This window comes from Phyllopteryx taeniolatus, chromosome 12 (assembly GCF_024500385.1).
Source record: "Phyllopteryx taeniolatus isolate TA_2022b chromosome 12, UOR_Ptae_1.2, whole genome shotgun sequence".
In the NCBI taxonomy this organism is placed as follows: Eukaryota; Metazoa; Chordata; class Actinopteri; order Syngnathiformes; family Syngnathidae; genus Phyllopteryx; species Phyllopteryx taeniolatus.
In genome coordinates, this window is record NC_084513.1 from 15,872,373 (window position 1) to 15,898,055 (window position 25,683).

Genomic DNA, 25,683 nt, shown 5'->3' on the forward strand with positions numbered 1-25,683 from the left:
GAATTGCCCCGCGCAGCACGTCTGCGTAGCTTGCCGCGCACCCGACAAAAATAGTTGCAGCGCGTCGAACGCCATGGAGATCATCTCTCATGATTGGTCCGTTTTAGTCACATGCTGTGATGACGTACTCAGCGTTCCCCTTGGTTCTACATACCATCTACATCGCCGCCTTCTCGGTCGATTTTGCAGCATAATTAAACGTATCATCTGGTCATCTAGGTCCATTTGTTCTGTCGCGGTCGCCATTGTTGTTGCTTTGTTCCTTGTTACTGAAAGGAAAGTAAAAACAGCTACCGGAAATGGCCCCCAAAAAAAATGCAGAGAAAACTCCACCCTGTGGTGTCCTATCCAATACCAGCCGTAGCGACACCCCCGACTTGGAGAACTGCAGCACAATTTCTAAACGGCAAGTGTGGGTTGCGCTCGAGTATAAAGGCAAACTACGCGAGGGACAGCCGCAGTGACGTTAGTGCGATCGCCGTCCGCGTGAGTATAAAAAAGCCTTTAGCCTCACTTTATCAAACCATTCGTAATGGCTGTCACTCGGACTTAAACACACCTCTCATTGCATACATTTTCAACAGCCATTGAAGACAACATTATGATTGTAAATCCCTCCTATTTCAAATAAATGCAGGAGCGAGGGGGGGGGATTGTTTAGAGCGTGTTGAGAGACTGTGATCTGAACAATCTCCCATATGCCCTCCTCATGAGAAAAAGTAACAAGCGTCTTCATTCCTTTTGTGTCTATTATAATGTTGGGTAAGATTAATCCAACAACATCTCATATATTTTTATTCTACAATCATATTTTAACAATTATTGAATTATATTCAGCCTTGTTTTAAAAGGCTTACTCTGTCTTTTTGTGTGTGTTTGTATATGACTGTCAAGTGCACAGTTCAGTTTCGCTCACCACAATGTGCATTGATGACGTACTGGTGTTGACTGTTGAACAGCTGAAGCTGTACATCAAGCAAGAATGGGAAAGAATTCAAGTCAAAGCTTCAACAATTAGTGTCCTCAGTTCCCAAACGTTTATTGAATGTTGTTAAAAGGTACAACACAGTGGTAAACATGACCCTGTCCCATCTTTTTTGGAATGTGTTGCAGCCATAAAATTCTTAAGTTAATGATTATTTACTAAAAACAATAAAGTTTATCAGTTTGAACATTAAATATCTTGTCTTTATAGTGTATTCAATTAAATGTAGGTCGAACATGATTTGCAACTCATTGTATTCTGTTTTTATTTATGTTTAACACAACGTCACTACTTCATTGGAATTGGGGTTGTACTTGAATCCATGATATTATACTGCATCTACTCAATTGTATATAGCTGTTACTATTTCAACCAGGAAAGGAGGTCTTTGACAGCAGGGCTGTGTGCAGATTGCCCTGTTGGAAATAAACTCCACAGGAACGCATTGCTTCTCTGCCTGCTGTGTTTTCCACTGCAGCAAGTCTGCAATGGCTTCTATAGGAGGCTGCTCTTATTATACTGTATGTAATCTTCACTGCAGTGGCTCTTGACTCCTTTCCATAAGAAAGTTACTTGGTGCTTGAAATATTTAATTCTGTTTGGAGCTATTTAAATTACATCAGAGAGAATTTCAAATGTAATAATCTAAACCATTTCCAGTTGACATAGAGGGATTAGTGGATTATAATTTTCCCCGTATCTCATTTGCTTTGACTTCTAATTTTAAAGCTACACCTTGATTTGTGTGATGGTCTGAGTTAAACACATTTTCAGTGAATTTGGAAACACAAAATATGGTAGGTCTGATTACAACCATGGTGTCCAAACACTGGCAGTGTGTGTCTTCAGTCTTCATTTTTTTTTAACTCCCTGGACTCCATCCATCCATTTTCTGAGCCACTTCTCCTCACTAGGGTCGCGGGCGTGCTGGAGCCTATCCCAGCTGTCATCGGGCAGGAGGCGGGGTACACCCTGAACTGGTTGCCAGCCAATCGCAGGGCACATCGAAACAAACAACCATTCGCACTCACAGTCATGCCTACGGGCAATTTAGAGTCTCCAATTAATGCATGTTTTTGGGATGTGGGAGGAAACCGGAGTGCCCGGAGAAAACCCACGCAGGCACGGGGAGAACATGCAAACTCCACACAGGCGGGGACGGGGATTGAACCCCGCACCTCAGAACTGTGAGGCTGACGCTCTAACCAGTCGGCCACCGTGCCGCCCTCCCTGGACTCATTACTCAAATGTAATTTTATTTTTATGAATATGGCAAAATACTTCAATCAATAATGTCCAGTTTATCATCCTTAAACAAATATTCTTTCACATGTATTCATACAAATACTTTTGTTTGAGGATCACCTTTTTATACAGCATTTTAATTTCCTCCATCTAGAAGAGCAAGAACAACAAAAACAGTGCAAATATTTGAAGTGGTGGCATGAGGATCTAAACTTGAACAACCAGCAAAGAGTCAGCTGTCAGTAGCCATATACTTTGCTTCTTCTCATTAATTACTTTTGGAGAAAGCGAGGTGGAGGACAAATGACTATTGATCATGGTGGGCTAGTATTGGCATGCTTTACTGGCCTTTCCCACATGTCATTTCTTCTCCACATCCCCATTAAGTGGGAACAAGAGAGATCAGTGGCGAACTGGGACCTTATTAAAGACGGGGAAGACCCTCGAGTGTCCAAGAGGCTGGCTAGCAGACTTTATCTGACAAGAGCTGTTGCATTCAGGATTTTCAAGTCAAAGACATTACAAAGTCAAAGTTGCCTTATAATCTTTCTTAAACATTTTTCTTAAATCCTGTTGTAGTGACCATGTTACATATTTTTATCATAAAACCATAAAATGTTTTTTTCTTTTCTGAAATGGGTTTCCTGATTTATTGATTGTGTAACTTGATTTTAATTACCTGTAAACTTCCTGTACACAGCATGTACAAACTGTATGATCAAATGTTTAGATGGCTGTTGTGGCGACCATCTGCTAGGTCAAAGTAATATAAGGAGCTTCCCGCCGTGGTCATCCTAGAGACAGCCATCACAGCAGGAGGGGACTGCAAGTGTGCAAGAGTACAAGAAACTGTCCCAGTTTCGATGCACTTGACAGCTTGGTAATGTCACTGGGGTCACAGCCAATTATTCTCTTGTGGATTGCAAGCAACGGCAGACCCATTTAGTAGATGTATTGTTGTTGATGGTTGTTGTTGTCAGAAAGAACATTTCTGAAAGAATCAGTGTATTCTTGGAACATTCATGTCAGTGGCATTAATCAATTGTTCCATTGAGAACGATATTGAAGTGGAAATAATGTGTTCAGACAATGAATATCTACGCTCAATTACTACATTGAATCTGAATCTTGAGCCAACTTAGTCGAATCTCTAAATTATTTTGTCGAGAAAAACTTTTTTTTGGGAGGGGGGGGAGGAATGCACATCCATCCATCCATTTTCAGTACTGCTTGTCCTCACTAGGCTTGCGGGCGTGCTGGTGCCTATCTCACCTAACGCCGGGTGAGAAGCGACGTACACTCTGAACTGGTCACCAGTCAATCGCAGGCCACATATAAACAAACAACCATTCGCACCTATGGGCAATTTAGTCTTCAATGAACCTACCGTGCATGTTTTTGGGATGTGGGAGAAAACCGGAGTACCCGGAGAAACCCCACGCAGGCACTGGGAGAACATGCAAACTCCACACAAGTGAGGCCGTGCCACCCAGGAATACACAAGGGAGTGGAATTGTTAACTCATTCACTGCCAGCCTTCCCAGTTAACATGGATATTTGACTTCTAAAGCTTTCAATGCAGTGAATGTGTTAAGTGCGTGTAGGTCTACCTGTGTGTGAATATTTAAATTCCATGTCGGCTAGAGACAATGCATCATTGAGCCAGTAGTTGAGCCAAGGTAACCATGGGTTTGAGTGATCACAACGCAACGTAAGATGACATACAATAGATCCATCCATCCATTTTCTGAGCCGCTTATCCTCACTAAGGTCACGGGCGTGCTGGAGCCTATCCCAGCTATTATCGGGCAGGAGGCGGGGTACACCCTGAACTGGTTGCCAGCCAATCGCAGGGCACATACAAACAAACAACCATTCGCACTCACATTCACACCTACGGGCAATTTAGAGTTGTCAATCAACCTACCATGCATGTTTTTGGGATGTGGGAGGAAACCGGAGTGCCCGGAGAAAACCCACGCAGGCACGGGGAGAACATGCAAACTCCACGCAGGCAGGGCCGGGGATTGAACCCAGCTCCTCAGAACTGTGAGGCAGACGGTCTAACCAGTTTTCCACCGTGCCGCCACATACAATACAATAATTGTAATAATTAAAACATGCTATATACAGTGAAATCAAATTATATTAAAAATTATTAAAAAGGTCAGTAAAAAGGTTTTATCATATGTATTAAGAGTATGTTATGGTCCCTATCCATAGCAATCTAATATTACAACTTATCTAGTTCTTTTTTACAAGGTCACATAACTATTAAAACCAATCATTCATTTATTCATTCATCTTCCATACCGCTTATCCTCACCAGGGTCGGAAACTGATGAAGATGGTGTAATTTCCGGAGCTTTATAAATGCTCTTCAAACATTGTGCTAACACTCAGCATTTGGCAGCTTCTGAGAAAAAAACTCAGAAAATTAAAGTTATTGATGCCCACAATGCAGGAGAAGGCCAAAAGAAAAGTTTTTAGCTTGCAGTTTTCACACTGCGAAATCTAATGACAATATGACAGTTTATGGAGAGGTTTGGCGTTCATGATGAGATCTAAAAGAGGGGAAAAATTTTTTTGAGAAAGAACTGCTCGCCTACAATCGACAGAAATGCTTGCACAAGCTTGACCTTCATGGATGAATGAAGAGAAAAGAGAACCTGGATTGACCTGTAAGGATAATGTTAAATCTCACCTCTTTACTATACACCAAACCAAAGCATTTTCATGTGGTCTGCTTTAGTTTCAAATCTTGGGTTACTTACATTCAGTGATGTTGATTAACTCACCTCGTAGGGACACTGAAAGATCCAGGCGGCACCATCCATTTTTCACCAAATTTTGAAAATACTAAACTTCTACACTAGCATGAAGTGATTTGCATTGTCCAATGGGACCATATGGAATGTGGAGGTAACTGTCCTGTGGAGAGAGGTCTGAGCTTTTGATGTGATAAGCAGATTTTTTATGTCATGCATTTCAACTTTCTTGCACTCAAAAGCTTATTTGAGCAAGTGCTTCTGAAGCAGCACCAGAAGTAAGGTGAATAGTATTAAATTTCACTAATTTGCATTAAATCACAGAAGTGACACGAATGGAATATTTTCGTGAGATAGCCTACTACACACACACACACACACACACACACATTTATACACACACACACACATCTTTTCACCCGTAAAGATCCACTATGAAAGTGTCATTTGGGACAGCCCCAAGACAAACCTGAACCAGACATCTAGAGAGGAGACAGACAGACATTATCAATATGGCTGTTGTAAACAACAATACCTATATTGCGATGTGCTGATTTCTGCTCACTTGTTCTTTCTATCAACAGTGAATCAGTGAAGTGTTCGGACATCGTTTAAGCTCTCGCACTGCATCAATAGAGGCATTATTGATTTTTTTTAAACCGTTAATGGAAACCTTTGGGGCAGGAAAGCTAATTAAAATCATATGCAGGTCAAGCTCATTTAAAGACTCCCCATTAGTTTATGTTGAGCTTAACCATGCTTGACTGCAAAATCTATCCATTGGGTATTGTAATTGACTGGTGTTTCTAATGGCTTTCCAATGCTCCTGCCTCTCAAAGAGGGAGTGATGTCCTCTGGCAGGTTTCATGCTGCAGCTCTAATAATACACAATCGTTAGAGACAGCTGCCTTGTGTCCCATTCCTCAAAGTGAAACTTTCACGTCTGCATTTGCCAATAATCATGTGTCAGGGGGTACCACAGACTAAAACTTTTTAGGGTGGTATCATCTGCTTGGCAAGGCGAATTCGGTTTCCCACTGTCAATCCGCTATTTGCGGAACGTCATGTGAGCAAACCAGAAAAACAGGTTAGCGGCTGTTCAGTGTATGCTGCAATAACGAGCGTAACCACGGGTTCATGGCATGATGCTTTGAAGCTGAACTTTTTCTTATGACTGATGTCTGTGGCCAAAGTTAAAGACATCCATCCATCCATCCATTTTCTGAGCCGCTTCTCCTCACTAGGGTCGCAGGCGTGCTGGAGCCTATCCCAGCTGTCATCGGGCAGGAGGCGGGGTACACCCTGAACTGGTTGCCAGCCAATCACAGGGCACATACAAACAAACAACCATTCATACTCACAGTCACACCTACGGGCAATTTAGAGTCTCCAATTTATGCATGTTTTTGGGATGTGGGAGGAAACCGGAGTGCCCGGAGAAAACCCACGCAAGCACAGGGAGAACATGCAAACTCCACACAGTCGGGGCCGGGGATTGAACCCGGGTTTTACAGAGTGCGGAAGTAGGTAGCGCATATTCCCTATAGATGTCTACAGTGTCATAAAACTACCAACATATTGTATTATATACTGTATTAACTTATATTTCTGCTAAACACGTCTGACTCACAGCCAGGTTTGTGGGTCAATTGTCCTGGTACTGCAAGTTTAGAAGAAGAAGAAGAGAGGAAACACCTTTATTGTCATGAACATGCATGCATGCACACAAAATTTGTTCTCTGCATTTTACCCATCACAGTGAAAACACACACTTGCTAGTGGAACACACTGGAACAAGGGGCAGCTTAAACTCCCATGTTCCAAAAATGTGCACGTTACAGTTAACTGAAGACTAAATTGCCCATAAATTGTGAATGTGAGTGGTTGTCTGTCTGTAAGTGCCCTGCGACTGACTGATGATTATTGCAGTGTGTAAATACAAAACAATACCTCTAACCTTTGTGCTTTGGAATAACGGTTTACAAAATGATCACAATTTTAGTAATGTGATGAATATGTTTCACCTGTTTGAGCTGTGGGACAGCAAACAATGGCATTACGGTTAAAAAATAAATAAATAAACAGATTGCCTATAATTAGTAATATACAGTATGTTGCATTTTGAAAGTAACCTGACCAAGACTGGTGTAATACTTGTTTGAGTCTCACTGTATTGGGTGGTCCTAATGTTGTGTGGTTAATCTTGATGCCTTTCTTAATGTGTACACATTACTGTTATATTTTATGACCATATTTTGTCAGCCACAAAGTGTCTGTTAATGAATTCATTTTGTTAAAAAAAATTACGCTAAAGCTGCAACTGAGATGCTACCAATGTACAGTTCAGAAGTTGCCTAATTTGTTAATTGCTAGCGGTGTTATTATTTGGTGCCTTTGATAAAGAATCAGCAGGCTTAACATGTAATTGATGAGATTGGACATTGGATGAAATATAGATATGATTATAGAGAGAGTTACAATCATCTTCACAAAAGAATTTACTGTTTATCAGAATAAGTGACCAAGCCATATGATACTGACAATAGGTGTTTAGAGGAAGAGGTCATGCTTAGGTGAACCAATAATTCAGTGGCCAAGTTATTGGCACCAATTAAGAGATCTGAGTTTCATATGGAGAGCGTTTAATGGCATCTAAACAATCAATAGGGGCTTAGTTAGTAAGTAAGAGTAGATTTGGCTGAGAAGTATGTCTGAGTACAAGTGTGCATTTAGCACACACGCAAGCTAATTGGAATCTCTGAGCCAGAAGGAATATGGCATGTAGTTTGTTTATTGCTTTCTGTCAGGGCCAATATACCAGCTCGACATATCAAACATCTTGCCACCTTAAATCTCGTTATTCACCAGACACATTTAGAGGTTCTTTTCCCACTAAATGCAATATTAGAGAGGTTCTATCAAGCGATAACATCTAGAAAGATGTAAATATATCGAGATGTTTCCGTCATTTCTTATTCTTACATATGGTACACTTTGAGTTAACTAGCAGGAATGTTATTGACCATGAAATAGCTGCCCCCCGTTAATCTTCTCATGTTGGTGATATGTTTTCAAGTCCCATCTGGGCTCATGTCTTTCTGTTAGATTTTATATTTAGTTATTTGTTATTTTACAAGTCTAAATTCATGGACTGTTTTTACTTTTTATTTATTGTTTACCTAATTTAAAGTCAGCGTCTTGTCACTAAAGTTAAAAATAAGTCAAGATATCTATTTGAAGTTAAAACCATGTACAGTGCTCGACAGAATGAGTCCACCCCATTTTACAGCTCAGCTTTAATCCATTTCTCAGTGAACACAAGAAGAATTTTCAAAATTTGGATGATGATTAGACCTGTGGTTGAATTCTTGTGACTTATATTTATTTTATTTGGTTTTGATAATCTAAAAATAGCTTTGCTAGACTTTACTTGATGTGTACACATTTTTACAACATGAAATTAAATTGGTGAAGAATCTTATTTGTGATCCATTGTGTTACATTAGAGAGTACTCATTTATTGAGAACTGTATATGAAGCAATCTGAGGAGGACATAATCAAGTAAAAAGAGGCCAAGTGAGGGGGAAAAGATGGATGGATGAAACAATCAAAGGTGGTCACTTTAAGCTCAGATCACCAGCAGTGGGTCTCTGAGCGTCTGTTTAACAATCTCAAAGCCCTGCAGTTCTCATCTGGTCTTAGCCTGTTCCAAAACCCCAGGTTTCAAGCTCTTGATCAAAACCTCAAACATTCAGTAATGATCCCTCATTTTCCCCATGAACTCAGAGCTTTCTTGCCATTATAACCAGCATCACTATGGAATCCTGACAGAAACGTTCATGTTCCTCTAAAAATAAAATAATCTCCCTGTGTCTTATGTCATCTTTCACTTGGAATGCCCTTGAGAAAACCAGGACTACCTTTTAGATCCATTTAATGAGTCGACTCTGTAACACCATGCGTAATCTATAATAATGACTCTCAGGGCAGCTACATCTGCTGACCTCTCTTGGGAGCTGAGCACAATTATTTACCCAGCAAAAAAAAAATCATTGAACAAAGCAAATGCAATTTAGTACAAGAAAATAAGATGCATCTTCCTCCACTTGTTTTCAATTAGAACTAAACGATCGAACAGGATTCTAAAGGAATGTTGTGTACATGGTTTCCTCAGTAGATTGAAAGGACTATAAAGCTTATTATGATGTACAGCACTCTCATCTATTGCGTGCATGGCTGTGTGATACTGATTGCAGACAAAGTGGACAGATGTTAGTTAATCAACCGTTTGTGTATAATGTCCCTGCACCTACGTCAACCACTCAATTTTTGGACATTTTTATTTAACTGTATTTTATACTCACTGTGTATGAAAGGCAATCAAACTATCCAACTGACTAGAGTCAGTTGGTTCATCTGGTCAACAACAAATAGCAAGCTCCTCTTGGAGGCTGTCTTACAATACAGCATTGGACGTGTTACGGGCACGGCAGGCTACTTTAATCATGTTAGAAAAAGTGCAAGAATTGTGAGGGGAAGTGCTAGGTTTTGATTGCATGAAATAATTAGTGTGTTTGCTCTATGTGGGGCTTGCCTTCCACTTCCTGCCACCTAAAGAATTGCAGTGAAAAAGGTTTACCTGGTATGCTATGATTTTTAAATTAGCTGATTGCTTTACTAAGTATATCTATGTAGTTCTCAAACGTTATCCATTGGCTAAATACAATGTATATTTATAATGTTTCTAATTACTAAAGAAAATGCTCTTTACTCTCTTAGGAGCGATGAGAGTGACAGGGCAGTGAGACTTGAGGGTTCTGTTCTTTGCTCAGGTGTATTATGTGAGAGCTGAGAACGTGAATTTGAATTTCTCCACCAACTACTTTAGTCCCCGTTTCAGTATTTCCACAGCAGGTTTTGAACCAGTGAACCTCCACACAGAGGGGGCTACTAAAGTCCAGATAGAATTAAAACTGGGTCATAAATTAGGTGTAGGCAAGTACCTAGAATGCCAAGGGCATATTTGTATGCCCCAAAGTGCAGTTGAACATGTCATGTAGAGTACAGTACATCCTTACTGTATATTCAAATTACTGTAATGAACTGAATTTGAGGGTACAGTACTTAGATATGTCTTGTCACCAGGTCCATCACTGGTGGGGTCTCTAAAGAAGGACTGGGCCTCTCCCAACAGCATTGCGCTCTCCTGGCAGCAGCCCAAAGAAACAACGTTGCCCATCCTCGACTACGAGATCAAATACTATGAGAAGGTACTGTGTTGGTCCTCGTCCAGTAAAAAAATAAACACTCAGTAGCCAGGATCAGACAAATATTTTGGCTGGCTATGAAAGAAGTTTAGTTTGGTCCTGTTTTTTGGTCTGTCAAGAGACAGTACAATTTTCAGGCATATGAAGAGGCTCGGATTTATTTTACCCTTTGTCGAGAAAGGAACCATATGCAGTATCTTAAGCAAGTATTCAAAAACCACCCTGCACATGTCATGCAGAAGGGGTTTTGAATTTCAATGAGCTCATTATGTTAACTGAAAAATTAATGTGTTTTTTTTTTACTACATCTTTTGATTCCTACTTCTGCTCGTAGGATATTAATACCCATGGGGAAATACAGCACTTAAACATCGATGGGTAGACAATCTGTTGTCAAAACCTTGATCAATTGAGGTTTTTTTACCTTCTTTTTAACATAGGAACATGAGCAGCTGAGTTACTCTTCAACAAGCACAAAGGATCCTAGTGTGATCATCACAGGCTTGAAACCAGCCACCTGGTACGTCTTCAGTGTCCGTACCCGCACACCATCTGGATACAGCTCCTATGCCACCAGATATGAATACAAAACTACTGGAGATTGTAAGTTATCATATTGTTACTGCGGTTAAAATAGTTCAATAACATTTTTTGTGAAAGTCTGTATTTGTTTGTGTGTAAAGCCAGTGCTCCTCACCTTGGTAGCATTCATCAAACCTGACACATCAGACGGTTTATTTAATAAATCCATCTAACTGATAATGTGCTCTTTGAGAAGTTAAGTTTCAACTTATAATGGAAACAATTTTGTTTTGGTCATTTTGGATCCCCAAATAAGTCCTTTAAAGACAGTTGTCAAAGTGTCACACCTTTTGTTGGCGCACAAAATGGTTTATTTCACAATATCCCGTCCCCTGTAGGCATTTTTAAAGTAAGTTGATCTTCCTGATTTGTGTTCATGCTTCTCCTGTTTGTGCACGTAGGTTTTTGCCATATTAGTTTCCCTTGGTCTTGTTACCTTGTGTGTCTCTCGAAATAAGCCCTTAACCTGTCCTTGTGCCGGCTAAGCTGTATTGGTGATTGGTTTGAGTGTATTTAGACGCCAGGTAATGTTTTTGCTGGATTTGTGATATGTGTAGACATGTATGGACTACTTTGTTGCTTATGGTTGAGTCCTTGTGCCTATTGTGGTGTGTTCAAGTTTGGATGAAAAAAAGACTTTTGCCTGCAGTGCTGGCCTCCTGCAATAGCGCAGTAGTAAATACAGTTGTAGTAAACGAGCAGCTGTTTTCGCAACACTAAACCCACCAATGATCTAAAGACTGTCATCGATTTGTATGATTACATTGTTAAGTTACTCATGAAAACTAAAAAGCTTGTAAATGTCAGTACAGGTGCTGTTCTGTCGACCAACAAATTGAATAGAGTGGGCAAAGTGTCTGACAATACAGCCTTGATGTTTAGTGTATTTGAAATCAATATTTGTGTGTGTCTTTTTGAGACGATGCAACAGCTTTATTGCAATTCTAATCATAAAATACAAAGGGTCCAGCTGCCCTTTTATGTGGGGTCAGGTATTGTTGAGGGGTGATTTGGCACAGTGCTGCTCTCTCCCATCCAAAGCTGCAGCGGAGGGCCTTTATCTGTGGATCATACAGCGCTTGGCCAAGCCTTTGTACTGCCTGGCCTTTTATCTGAAAGTGAAAGCAGATTTGCCCCATGTCACTCTCTCTGTCTCTGTCAGCCTGTCAGTCAGCAACTCATACTTTTGTTTTTCCATCAGTCTTTGTCACATCTACCTCTCTTTTTCAGTCTTATTTGTCTTTATCGCTCCGCTGTCATCCTGTTTCCTCATCCCTCACACTACATCCTTCATTCTGTCCTCACCTGAATGTCATTGTCTTCTCTCTCTCTCACACACACACACACGCACACACGTCATTATCTGCATCTGTCCGGCACATCCTTATTGGTGTGAAGAATGTGTGTAGCTGTGACAGTAGTCTGATGCAGGCACTTAAACTCCCTCTGAGTAGCCAGTAATGGTCGCACTACTCGTCACTTTAAACCGCATACACTCCTTGAAGTCTCAGTGCCCTTTGCACAATGGTCATTGCACCGGACTATTGCGATATTAGCCATTCGAACTGCTCTAAGTGCTAGAGGACTCTGCATCTTTTTGCACAATTGTTTTTTGTCAATGTCTTTATGTCTCCAAAGTGTTCTGTAAATTGACTGTCTGTTGTACTAGAGCGGCTCCAACTACCGGAGACAAATTCCTTGTGTGTTTTGGACATACTTGGCAAATAAAGATGATTCTGATTCTGATTCTGATTCTGATTAGAGTGGCTGTCAAGCAATAAAAACAATTGTAGGTTTGACTCCAGGTTTACGCCGCACACCTGTCCAAGTTGCTCGTGATACTGTGTCATAATTGAATTCCCCCACTGTGAGGCTAATATGGGTTTTAGCAATAAATTGTTGTTTTTCTATCACATCACATCACATCACATTTTGACATCTTAAATATCTGTTTAACATGCACTCACACGGCTACTGTAAAAAAAATCACATGGACTTCTCTCAAGGGGCATGTGGCCAAGCACCCTGATCTGCAATTCATATTCATTAAGCATGAAATATGATCGAAATAAGTTGGGTAATACCAATCATCTTTCAATTATCTGGCCTATGTTAGCTGCGTGACAAGACACCAAAAATGGGGAAAATCATGAATATCAAATGGGTCCAATTTAACCAAATGATTATGGACTAAATCACAATTTAATGAATGAATAATATTAATTAAACAGAATCAGGCCTATGAATCATTCCAGTAATAAGGCTGATGGAGGGCTTTTTGCATCACAAAGAACTGATCAAACATCTCTATATCTCCCTATGAAGAAAGGACATGGTCTACTTTTGGTCCTCATTTTCAATGATGTATTTTTGATTATGTATTTTTTCTCTTTCCTCCCCTGTCATCCTACCCAACATCCAATTTTCTCTCTTCACCTGCATCTTTATTTTACCTGTCTCGTATATTTCTTACTTTGCTGCACCATCCTTATTTCTTCCTAACCTAAAATATGTCACCTCTAGCATCAAACCTGGCCTCTGACCAAGGTCAGGTTTTGGTCATCGTTACTGCTGCAGTGGGTGGCTTTACCCTCCTCGTCATCCTCACCCTCTTCCTCCTCATTACGGGAAGGTAAGATGACTTTACTGCCTCTGACTTCAATTTGTACAATACAACCTTTTTTTAAATGTACTAAGACTACACTAAATCCAAATAGTAACAAATCCTAGTTTGTGCATGAAAATGGTTTTGTATTATCACGAGACATGGACTTTGGGAAAAAAAATCCTGCTAGTTTGATCCCAAAATTATAATGTTAGTCTTTGCTCTAGTTCAGAATGTGATATGAGTTTCATAACATGTATTTATATATGTTCAAATTCTTCTCCACAAGTCATAAATACACCTTAACACAACTTTTCTACATAACAATGTTTATATACCAACATTGAATTGTACTGGTTATGTTGTGGTTAATGACATACTTGGGTATGGTCATCATGATCATGCTTGACTACTACTGTACATAGAACATGACTAGTGGCTAGTGGAAGCTGCTAACACACGAGTCAAAGGTTAAACTAACACCTAAAAATATTGTAAGACAGGAGCTGCTAACATCAAAATCCCTTTTGAACTCATGAATATGTTACTGGTTGAAAAATACATTATCTGATATTTTTTTATTAAGATAACCTTTACTTGTAAGGTCATTGACATTTGGCCGCTTGTAGTTGTTGACCTTTGCGGTTTTACAGCTATATATTTTTTGTGCGCTTTCACAATGATTTTGATGAACTCACCAAACCCTCCACATCACCATACTGTACGAAATAATAATCACTGTTGATTCTATAGTCGTTTAGGCTGACTCACACTGTATTTACAAAGACTGCATCTTGTGTCTGAAGCTGGCCATGTTATTCATCACAAATTCCCACCTGTTAAAAGTGCAGGCTGTCTGAGGTGCACTTTTCATTGTGGTGGTGAACGCCGACTCTGCCATTTTAACGTGTGGCAGATGATTTGTTATTGACAAGAACAGTTTGCATAACCATGGTTGACTGCACAGTCTTTACTAGTGTCATATGCAAAGAGCTTTACCTCGTAGCTGGAGCTTCTTTCTAGATTCACGATATTCTCTGGTTGGCCACTGCAAAAGGGGAAATCAGTCCATCACTTCACACAAAATATATTTTTGTGTTGAAGATAATGAGGATGAGGATGAGGGATTTCCTGCTGGTCAGGTTTTTCATGCTTTGCTGGGTAGTAGTGGTAGTAGGTTATTTTCTCCTCATTACACAGGCACATACTGAGCAACAAACCACTTGTTCACAATATGCAGTCCTCTTGCCCTGTGTAGGAGGGAATTTTGGTCTTTTTTTAATGTACTTGAGTAGCTTGAGAATATTGAGAGGTTGTTGATGGGAGGTTTAGCAAGGAAGGATGTAAGAGGAACTGACATGTGAGGAGGTGGACATTGCTGTTCTAAAAGCTTCCTGTAATTTGAATTTGTTGCTGTTAAAATGTGCATGATACATGAGAACGATAACAAGCTGAAGCCTTTGTGTACACTCTGTCCTTGAATTGATGCCACAGCTTCTTTTTCCTCTTGTATTCTTCCATTCTTGGGTGACCTCTGTTATGATGATGTGACTGTTGGGAATGTTGAGGCTAGAGAAGAGTGGGTTGACTGTTATATTTTGATTAGCACTCTGGGCAAAGTGCTTTAATTGAAGTTCCTGTTTTTGAGTGCTTATGCAAATGTGAGTGTGTCCTGCAAAAAACTCTTCTCATAACAAGTATTCATGTCAGTGTCTGCGTGTGCGGCCTGGACATGAAAGGCAGTCAGGGAGAGAGCGGACCAGGCGGATAAAGGGGATCAGAGGAAAGGACTGGAAACCACTGATAACAGTGCATGCCGCCATTTCTTTAATGAACAACTTGACCCCATCAACAGAGGTCAACAATGGTTTTCCAAATCCCCTTCTTCTTCTTCCTGTCTATGTTACCTACCATGTTATCTGCGCTGTCCATCAGTGTCCGGGACCCCACAGATTTAACTCAGTCCAAGCACACGCTGGCAACCCATGGCTCAGAGCACCCTGACACTACCTCTAATCTGCCCACCCAGATTATGTAAAATCTTCACAGACACACTCACATGTAGCTCTGACACAGTCTCTCTTCACCAAGAATATTCAAAGCAGTGCCTTGCACCCTTCATGTGATACACTTCACCACCCCAAAAGCTAAATATCAGCATGTGACGCAACAATTGCCTTGTACAGCCAGTTTTGTCTGCCAACCAGAGCACCAAATACAAAAGATTTATGAACGAAACAAGTGTCATTGTTGGCTGAAAGGATTTCCTTAAAGTGCTGGAAATGTCTGACGTTTTAGAAATGATGGCCATTGCAGACTATATCCACATTATGCTTACCACTGGAAAAACTGTATTATCACTCTATGCTTGCTTTTTGGAAGATATTTAACATTCACCCAGCCTTCTCCTCTACCACTTGTTAAATGTATTAATGCCATAGAATTCGCAATTGAGTTGCTCACTGTGAATTTAGCTTGCTATTTATCATCTTTAATCTTACGCGGGAAGCAAAAAGCTTAATTGGATCCCTTGAATTTCATTCAATGTGTGTTTTGCAGGTGTCAGTGGTACATAAAGGCTAAGATGACCTCCGAGGATAAGAGGACCAATTATCAGAATGGACATGGTAAATGAATCAAGAAACCACATTTTTTGTAATGTTTGTAATATGAGAGTAATCTGGCATCGATTTGTATGCGGTATGTTGGGGCAACACAGTGGATTAGTGGTTAGTACCTCTCTGCCTCACAGTTCTGAGGTGTTTGGTTCAAACCTCGCTCTGGACTTTTTGAGTGGAGTTTGCATGTTTTCCTCGTACTTTAATCTGTTTTCTTTAGGTACCCACGACTTCCTCGTATTTCCTCCCACATTCTTAAAAACATGTATGTTAGGTTCATCGAAGACTAAATTATGTATAGGTATGATTGTGAGTTTGAATGATTGAATGGCTGTTCGTCTATATGTGCCCTGCGATTGGCTGGCAACCAGTCCTCGGTGTATCCTTGTTGCTGCTCTAGACATGAGGCACAAATTAAAATGATGGCTGTGCGAGGCAAATTCTGGGACAACCTTGGGATAAAATTGAAATGGGAGGATGGAAAGGACGACGATGATAAAGGTAAAGAAAGGAGTAGATGGCAAATGGAAAGGTTTTGAGATGGACTGAAGTTCTATTGAAGTCAGAAACGCAATACACTCGGTGGCCATTTCATTAGTTACACAGGCAAAATGTCAAGTAAATTAAATACAGAAAAATCAAAAACTGACTGTAAAACATAATCATGTGTTTACATTATATTACATCAATATATTCATTAGTAGTCTGTGGTGAGAGCCGCACTTTATCAGTTGGAGTGTTTTGTTTTTTTTAAATAATTTTCTTACCTCATTTGGCTAAATGAGAGGGGCACAACATTACAATACCACTGAAATCAGTGCAGTTCTACCGTAATGCACACAATAACCACATATTCAACATAGTCGATACCTCTCTGATACAAACAGATCAATCAATAAATAAAAATCGAAATGTTCCATTCCTGAAAAAGGGGCACAAACAGTAAAAAGTGATATGCTTCTACCAATACAGTATACTTTTATCTGTGACCAAAAAGCACAGCTTGAGATCTTACCAGGTAGTTTGGTACTCAGGCGGCTGCGCCAAGCCATGCCAATACAGTATATACAGTATATTTACATAGTTTTACCACAATACTTTACTGTAGTTATAATTTCATATATTCCTGTGTCTTAAAAAACTAAGCATTTAGATCTGTCTTTGTAATGGATGACTCAATGAACAGTGGTAATAGCCACACTCATGTCTCGACTGTCTAACTACACTGGGGAACAATTTTTTTTTTAAATTCTGTTGAGTTAGATTTTTATGCTGATTAAAATTAAAATTGGCATGCTGATTCCAAAATTGCAGTCATTTTTTTTCTAGCACGTCAAGTTTTTTCTCCACAACATAACCTTAGTAGGAATTAAGAGGATTTGTGCTGGCTTTTCTCTTAACCTTGTAACCATGGGCATACCGTTTTAAGGTCTATTTCATTTTATGCTGGTTTTTTGTTTTAGTTTTCAAAGCTTGTAACTCTTCCATCTTAGTGTTTTATTTACATAGGTATATATTTCCTCTGTTCCACTTTGTTCTCACTTTGTTCAAAAACTTGACATGATAGAGAAAAACTGAGATCAGTTTTGGATTCTGCAGCCAAAAATTTGTTTAAAACAACTGTCAAGACCTAACTCAACAAAAATTGTGTTCCCCCGTGCTATTGTTCTGCTGTGGATCACACCCCTATTCCCCCTGTCCATTCTGTCCCTCTGTCTAGCCCCTAAGACCCTTTTCTGTCCAGCTGCATTTTCAATAAACATCAGAATAATTAACAAAAATAATTAATAAATTAGGCGGCACGGTGGACAACTGGTTAGAGCGTCAGCCTCACAGTTCTGAGGACCCGGGTTCAATCCCCGGCCGCGCCTGTGTGGAGATTGCATGTTCTCCCTGTGCCTGCGTGGGTTTTCTCCGGGCACTCCGGTTTCCTCCCACATCCCAAAAACATGCATTAATTGGAGACTCTAAAATTGCCCATAGGTGTGACTGTGAGTGTGAATGGTTGTTTGTTTGTATGTGCCCTGCGAATGGCTGGCAACCAGTTCAGGGTGTACCCCGCCTCCTGCCCGATGACAGCTGGGATAGGCTCCAGCACGCCCGCGACCCTAGTGAGGAGAAGCGGCTCAGAAAATGGATGGATGGATGAATTACTAAATTAAACAGAGGGAGTATTTCAAACTCCCCTGTTACACAGCAAAACTGTTTCAGCACAAAAGGCATACAGATACACCATTCTGCATGGCCATGTAGCTGAACAAGACAGGTTAAAAAAAAACACAAAAAAACGGCTTTTATTTTTCACCCGTTTTCTCTCTTTGTATTATTGTACTATACCTACAGCAGCCATAGCAATCTATTTCTTCCTTGTTAATTGCACCATGTTGTTTGCGGTTCAATAAAAAAAATATACAGTACTGTATATGTAGTGTCTCAAAACTTTGTTCCACGATAAGAACTCCAGGGGTCGCGCATATTTTTCTGTTGGAATAAGTTTGTATATATGCAGGGTCTAATTGCCTGATGTGCACGTGTGAGTCACCATATATTTTTTTGCGATTGTCCATTTCTGTCGTTTTTGGCCACATCACTTGGTATGCGGAGGGCCTAGTTTGTTAGTCAAGTTAGGGAAGTGACGTAGCTACCCACCAGGATCCAGCAGATGGCGCTGTGTTGGGAGGATAGCATGCTGCATGACAGTTAGCGCTAACATTCTGATGTGCATAATCGCCACCCACAAGACTGGAGAGGAACAGAATATGTGACATATCGCTCATATTAAAAGTTTACTTAATGACGTGGCCAGTGATGGTACAAACCCTGAACCTTGTGAGTACATTATCAGTGCTCAAAATGGAGTGTAGCTTTGTGGGAGGACAATCCTAAATCCAAAGGGTTTTGCGGTCATTGCTTCATGCATCAGAGACAACTGATAGCTATTGTTTTTTTTTTGTGGTGCTGTATCGATCACCCAAGGCAAAGTACAGTTTGTGTCTGGCTTCCCTCCTGCAGGCAGTGAGGCTCTGCTAATGATTTAGTGACTTGCTCAAGGACACTTGTGCAGCATGGATGCCTGCATTAAACAAGGCTTAAACAGGTTATTCAAGTTCAGTAATACAGTCAAGATGTTTCAAGATTTTATCAGATGATCATTTGGCAAGGATCTTCTCTGCTTTCCTGCAGAGATTTTCAATGAGATTACATTTTTTTTCACTATGGTGTCATTTCTGTTTTTAATTAAAAGAGCTCAAGAGTTTAATTAATTTTTTTTTTTCTAAATGATCATCATCTCTGTTGAATTAATGTCACCCTTCAACTTGATCAACATATTAAAGAGCAGAACAAAAAAGCAGTCCACTTCTTCATACTACTTTGTCTTTCAAATTCTGCAGTTCCTTTCCCTGGGATTAAGACCTACGTGGACCCTGACACTTATGAAGACCCTGCGCAGGCCGTCCATGAGTTTACCAAGGAGATCGACCCATCTCGGATCCGCATTGAGAGGGTGATTGGAGCCGGTAGGCGTACACACACACTTTTGGTCTCACTGCTTTATGTGAGCCTTCTTCTTGAATCACATTTGCTTTGTGGGTGATCTGATGATGTTCCTAACACACATAATTACCAAGAATCCCCCTTGTCTATGTACACCCTAAAGATGTAATCTATTACCATTCCTAATGTAATTTTGTGTACAAGTACACATTACATTAAAGAATATGAAAAATAAGAACAATATTTACATAGAAAGAGAGAGTAACAAGTAAGTCCTTTTTTTTTGGAAGACTACTGTGAGGTGAGAGGCAGGTGAGTATGAACTGCAACACTGCCCCCAGGTGGAAATAAAAGGTAGCAGCTGGTGGAGTAATTGTGAGTTGACTCCTGAAGGCAGTGTTTCCCTTAATTGAGGCATGGCACACATTTTACATAAGAAAAATCTCACGTGAAACCACCCAAAAGTGGATAAACAGGTAAATTGCGTCAATTCATCCATCCAGCATTTAATTGTTGTGCCTACCACTGTGCGCCACTGGCATCGATAATTTAACAAAGAAACATTATTTGTAGTAAATTAATGATAATTTTCAGACCTATTAAGTGAATTTGATCATTTCTCTGATGATCTCTCACGGCTCACTGGTTAGGAATCATTACCTTAAGTGTTAATTTTTTTCCGCTTTAGGTGAGTTTGGAGAGGTGTGCAGTGGCCGCCTGAGAACACCAGGGAAAAAGGAGATTGCAGTGGCAATAAAGACACTGAAAGGTGGCTATGTGGAGCGTCAGAGGCGGGACTTCCTGCGTGAGGCTTCTATCATGGGGCAGTTTGACCATCCCAACATCATCAGGCTGGAGGGTGTAGTCACAAAAAGTAAGAAAGCCTATCTTCTTGCACAGTGTCAAAAACACTGATGACTTAACCTACCTACGTACAGGTCACATTCATGTTTTTTCATCTTTTGTGTTAATAGATCAATTAAAAGTTGTTGAAAAAAATGCCATCGATTGTGTGGCACAATCCATTTTTTCTTTAAATCAACATAAAATATTAAACAGTTTAAATGGATCTTTTTACCCAACTTTGATCATCATTTCTTAACTTCCAGTACCTTAGACACTTGTTTTCCTGATTTTCACACGACTGTTGAATCATCCAAGCCTGTTGTGTTAATGTAATGTGAACATTAAACATAGATTATCCTCTGGTGCGCGTGTGGGTGTGTAGTGCCAAGTGTCATTTTTACGTAGGGGTAAGTTTTATGCATGCAAGGTGTGTGTGTGTGTGTGTGTGTGTAAGCATGGAATGTTGACTTGTTAAGGACCTCTGTTTTATGGGGCTCACCCATCGCAACATGTGGTTGTTTTTACACAGGCTGTATAAATTGAGACTTCTCTCTGAATATAAATCAGCCCCTCACTAAGGCCAAAAAAGAACAACAATTTTGACATGACTGAGTTTGTCTCTCTTCTGTTCTCTTGAGGTGCAACACTCAATCAATTAATCAGCGATTAATTGATTATCAAATTAATCAACAGCTATTTTGATTATCAATCGTTTAGAGACCTTGTTTAACTTAAAATTGGCCAAATCCTCGAAATTTGAGCCTCTCAACAGTAAATATTTTCCAATTTATGTAGTCCTCCATGAAAGCAGACTGATTATCTTTGTGTTTAATGAAAATAAGACATTTGCAAACATCTGCTTTTACTTTAGAAAGCAATGATTAACATGTTTGCCTATTTTCTGACATTTTACAGAACAAACCAGTAACTGAATCCTAATAAATTTATATGTGCACTATCAATTTTAAATATTTTTTTAATAAAGGGATGACAATTTAAAAACATTTTTTTTATCCGACTCATTGATTTAATTCTACAAATTAATCAATTACCAAAATAATCATTAGTTGCAGCCCTACTTCTCTTATACAATACTGAGATCCTTTCTTGTGAGAAACATTTGTTTGTGAAATGATGCTTATCCAAAGCTACTCATATCCTCCCATGGTGTTTTAGAGGAAAGAACTTGATTGCGTACCAAACAACTTACAGTCGGTGGGCTACACACACATACCTGGAAAACTACAGTTCTTTTTACTGTTTTTTATTGAAATTCTTCTTCCACCAGCCACTTTAGAAATGTGACAGACAACAAGAACCAAAACACTTTTAGGCCCTGATTTACCAATATCCCAAATAGCGCTAAATTGTGCTAAACAGACTGCTCACGTTCTTGGTAATAGGTGTAAAAGTGGTGGAGACCACCTTATTTAAGAGGTGATGGTTTTCACTGTGGAACATATGAATAATCACCACAAGGGCAAAATGAAGTTTAAAGTGATGGAATTGGAACTGTTATTAGGAGAGGCAAACAAATACATAGTTAAAGAAAATAAATTGATTGCTATGATAATTTGGGGTAAGATAGCAACCTTAGGAAAGCCATGTTTTGTTTGATTTAACTCATCCCGAGTGCATCTGGATTAGATGTACAGCATTGTGCCCATTCTGCATAACATTGTGTTTAAAACACACCAGGAAAACTGTTCTAGGGAAGGTCATCACCAATTGTCACAGTGTGCTGAAATGACCCAGACATCAGGAAATGCAGACTTGAAATGAGTTTCTTCATAGGTAATATGGCAAGACTCTTTCTTGTGACTGGCCTCAAACCAGCCCTTAGATCATTCAGAAACTCCAAAATTGCACTGCTGAGTAGACAATAAATAGGTTGTGGTAAGTTTTGTTGAAATTTCTAAAATGTTTACACGAGCATCAAAGTTCTCCCTGTTGCGTCTCATTTTGCCTGCGCTATGCTGGTACAGTCATGGGTGTGTGTTCTGGTTGTTGTCTTCCCCCTGTCTCGTTCACACCTGTCCTGAGAGCATCTTCCCCACCTGTGCCTCGTTTATCCTAATTACCCCATGCATTTAACTTCGTGTCTCATTCTTTCTGGTTGCCAGTTTGTTGTACCTTGTTGTCACGTTCCAGCATTCCTTGTTTCCTTGTTGTTTAGACCCTGTTCTGACCTTACCTTTTTGCCTCACGTTTTTTGGATACTGTTGCCTTTTCGGATTGGCTGCCTGTGTACCGACCTCTGCCCGTTTATTAAACCTCTCTTTTTGAAACTGTCCATTTGAATTGGAGTCGTGCATTCTGGGTCCTGTCCTTTGTTCCGTTCATGACAGGTAAAGCAGTACCTGTCATGACATTTCAGAAGCGCTATTTAAAGTTTTGTCTGGCTTTATAAATCACATTGTGCGTGCTGAATAAATCTAGTTGCATATACTCCTCCCACAATCCACAAAATAAACTGTGCTCCAGTTTTGCGCATTTGGGAGACGCAATCCTGGTTGCACCCTGCAAATACTAAGCTCTAGGGGGAAAAAATATCAAACCGAAATATAGATAAACATTTTTCTCTGGTCATGTAACATCACTCTATGATGTAATTTTTACCTTGAAATACAGTTTACAAAAAATAATACAAATAGTTAGTTTTATGTTCAAACAAAGCTATGTTCTCTCTGCCACACACACACTAAACTTGATATATTGAAATGTTATATTTTTCCACAGAGCATTAAGTAATTGAAAAGTGAAGCTTTTTAGTAATTGTAATACTAATAATGCATAATAAAGCATTACATTCTGTGTGAATTTGAACTAATTTATTTTGAGAACAGGCAATAAAAACATGACCTTAGTTTCGAGGTATGATGACGATATTGTCTAATATTTTAACATTTTTAATGGAATTTATTATAACAATCATGGGGAATTTCATATATTTTGTATTGCAGGTCAGACAAGGAACCAGGCCACACACACACATGCATGCATGTAAGAAGAGATGTCAAAAAAGTAAAAGGGATGTGCAAAACAGTACTGCACATTTTGAGCAGGGGGCAGTAGGAGGTTTGGTGCCTTGCTCAACGATACCTCGTCAGTAAGTAATCAGGAAGCAAACTAGCACATTTCCTTCAACTAGTTGCCTTTTTATCCACCGTGGGACTCAAATGGTGACCCGCTGGTTATATTTATAAAATGTGTGATTCATGTACTTACAGTGTAAGCGCTATTGGAGTTTCGGTGTACCAATGGTTTAGTCATCTGACATTGGAACTGGGGAAGAATTATATAGGTCAATAAAAATGTCTATTCCGCTCTGTATACACATACTGTACAGTACAGTCAGGCAGAATTTGTGCTTGGCAGTATGATTCGTCTATCAAGGCCTTTCATCAAAGTATCCCTTTCACTGTCTGTTTGCCTATCTCACTCCTTCCACAATATTTGAGTCCCTCCATCTGTTGTTGTTCTTTGGAGACTAATTACGTCGGGTATTGTGCTGTGACTGACAGCCATACCTGCACTAAAATAACAGGTGACACGCTAGACTGTGGTAAACATTCTTTTTGCTCATTAACTGCACTGCAGAACCTTTATGGTCCAGAGCCTGCTAATTAGTTCTGCTGAGCCAAACTTGGCAGATTCAAATGATGACACTTTAAAAAAAGAAAGATGATTCCTTGCTTTGTTCAAAATAAGTTGCTCTTCATTGATCTGCATGCTTCTAACAGGTCAGCCTGGGCTGCTGGGGACATGTCTCCTTGTTGGAATGGGGCCCCATTTCCTTTTTGTCACAGCGACATTGCACAATTTAATGTGATGGCATGGGAGCTAAACTGCCATATGAACTATTATTTTGTTGCACATACTATATCACAGTTCCATTCGGGCTCAGGGGCGGCGCCAAGAATTTGAGACCCATGGTGGCTTTGACACTAGTCGCTTGAGGAAGACAAATTCAACAACACTAATTCAATGCTGCAAGAGGCCCTGTCAATCATGGGCCCTTGGAATAGTTTCTTACTTTCCCTTCCCCACCCTCACAGCACCACTGTCCTGGCTGTTGCGTTGACATTGACAGTATTGCCTCTTTTTCATTTACTTTAATTTTTTGCTGTGCCTCTATTTAATCTAAATACGTATATTGTATATATTAATGGATCACCACCTTCGTTTGTTTATGGTCACTTGACTTGTTCAGACTCGTATTTTGTTCCTGTGAGGACTTGTCACATGACTTCACCTGATGCCAGTTCCCCTGTTCTTTTGTGTTCCTTCCAGCGGGTGCTGTTGTTCACTTCAATTCGGCTTCAGTTCTGTTTTTCACTTTGTTTAGCCAGTCTGGTCTCTTTTGTTTTGGTCTTTGTTTTCATTAAATAAAACCATGTACAGTGACGTGAAAAATGGACCCCTTCCCTTATATTTTTGCAAAGTTTCTCCACTTTAATGTTTAAGTTCAACAAACTAATGTAAATATCAGACAAATACTGTATAACCCAAGTGAACTTAAAATGCTGTTTTTAAATGGTGATTGCATTTATTAAGGAAAAAAAACTATATTCAAAGTTACTTGGCCCTGTGTGAAAAAGTAATGTCTCCCTAAACCTAATAACTGGTTGGGCCATAATTAGCAGCAACAACTGAAATCGTTGAAAACGTTTTCTATAACTGTTAATGAGTCTTTCACAGGATAATGGCTCTCCCTATGGTTCACTGGAATCCTAAAGCTTTAGAAATGGCTTTTGTAACCCTTTCCAGACTGATAGATGTCAATTACTTTATTTCTCTCAACTGTTCTGGAATTACTTTGGATTGTGTCATTTTCTTGCAGCTTTTTTAGAGCTTTTGTCTGACTTGATGTTGTCGGGACAGATTCTGTTTAAGTGCTTTCTTGATTTAACAGGTCTGGAGGTAATCAGGCTTGGGTCTGATCATTGAATATTAACCAACAATTGTGATTACCCACAATTAATTTACAATGTAACAAGCGGGGTAATTACTTTTTTCACACAGGGCCAGGTAACTTTGAATAGTTTTTTTTCCTTAATAAATGAAATCACCATTTTAAAAAGAGAATTTTAAGTACACTTGGGTTTTATTTGTCTGATATTAATTTTTTTTTGATGAGCTTAAACATTAAAGTGGGAAAATATCAGAATTTGAGAAGGGGGCAAATACATTTTCACGGCACTGTATGTGCATTTGTACTCTTTCACTTGTTGCATCTGAGGCCACCTGCTTTCACTTCTGGTAGAGCAC

At 39.7% G+C, this 25,683-nt stretch overlaps 1 protein-coding gene across 5 annotated transcripts in view; it reads left to right on the top strand.

Annotated features, from left to right (window-relative positions):
- epha6 (eph receptor A6) overlaps nucleotides 1-25,683 on the top strand; it is a 141,700-nt gene that overhangs the window by 107,851 nt on the left and 8,166 nt on the right. For all 5 annotated transcript variants that reach the window (XM_061791503.1, XM_061791504.1, XM_061791505.1 and 2 more), the window contains 6 exons: nucleotides 10,145-10,269; nucleotides 10,707-10,869; nucleotides 13,372-13,480; nucleotides 16,013-16,080; nucleotides 19,464-19,589; nucleotides 20,255-20,440. In XM_061791503.1, the coding sequence (XP_061647487.1) occupies nucleotides 10,145-10,269; nucleotides 10,707-10,869; nucleotides 13,372-13,480; nucleotides 16,013-16,080; nucleotides 19,464-19,589; nucleotides 20,255-20,440 (777 nt within the window). The remainder of the gene's footprint in view (nucleotides 1-10,144; nucleotides 10,270-10,706; nucleotides 10,870-13,371; nucleotides 13,481-16,012; nucleotides 16,081-19,463; nucleotides 19,590-20,254; nucleotides 20,441-25,683) is intronic.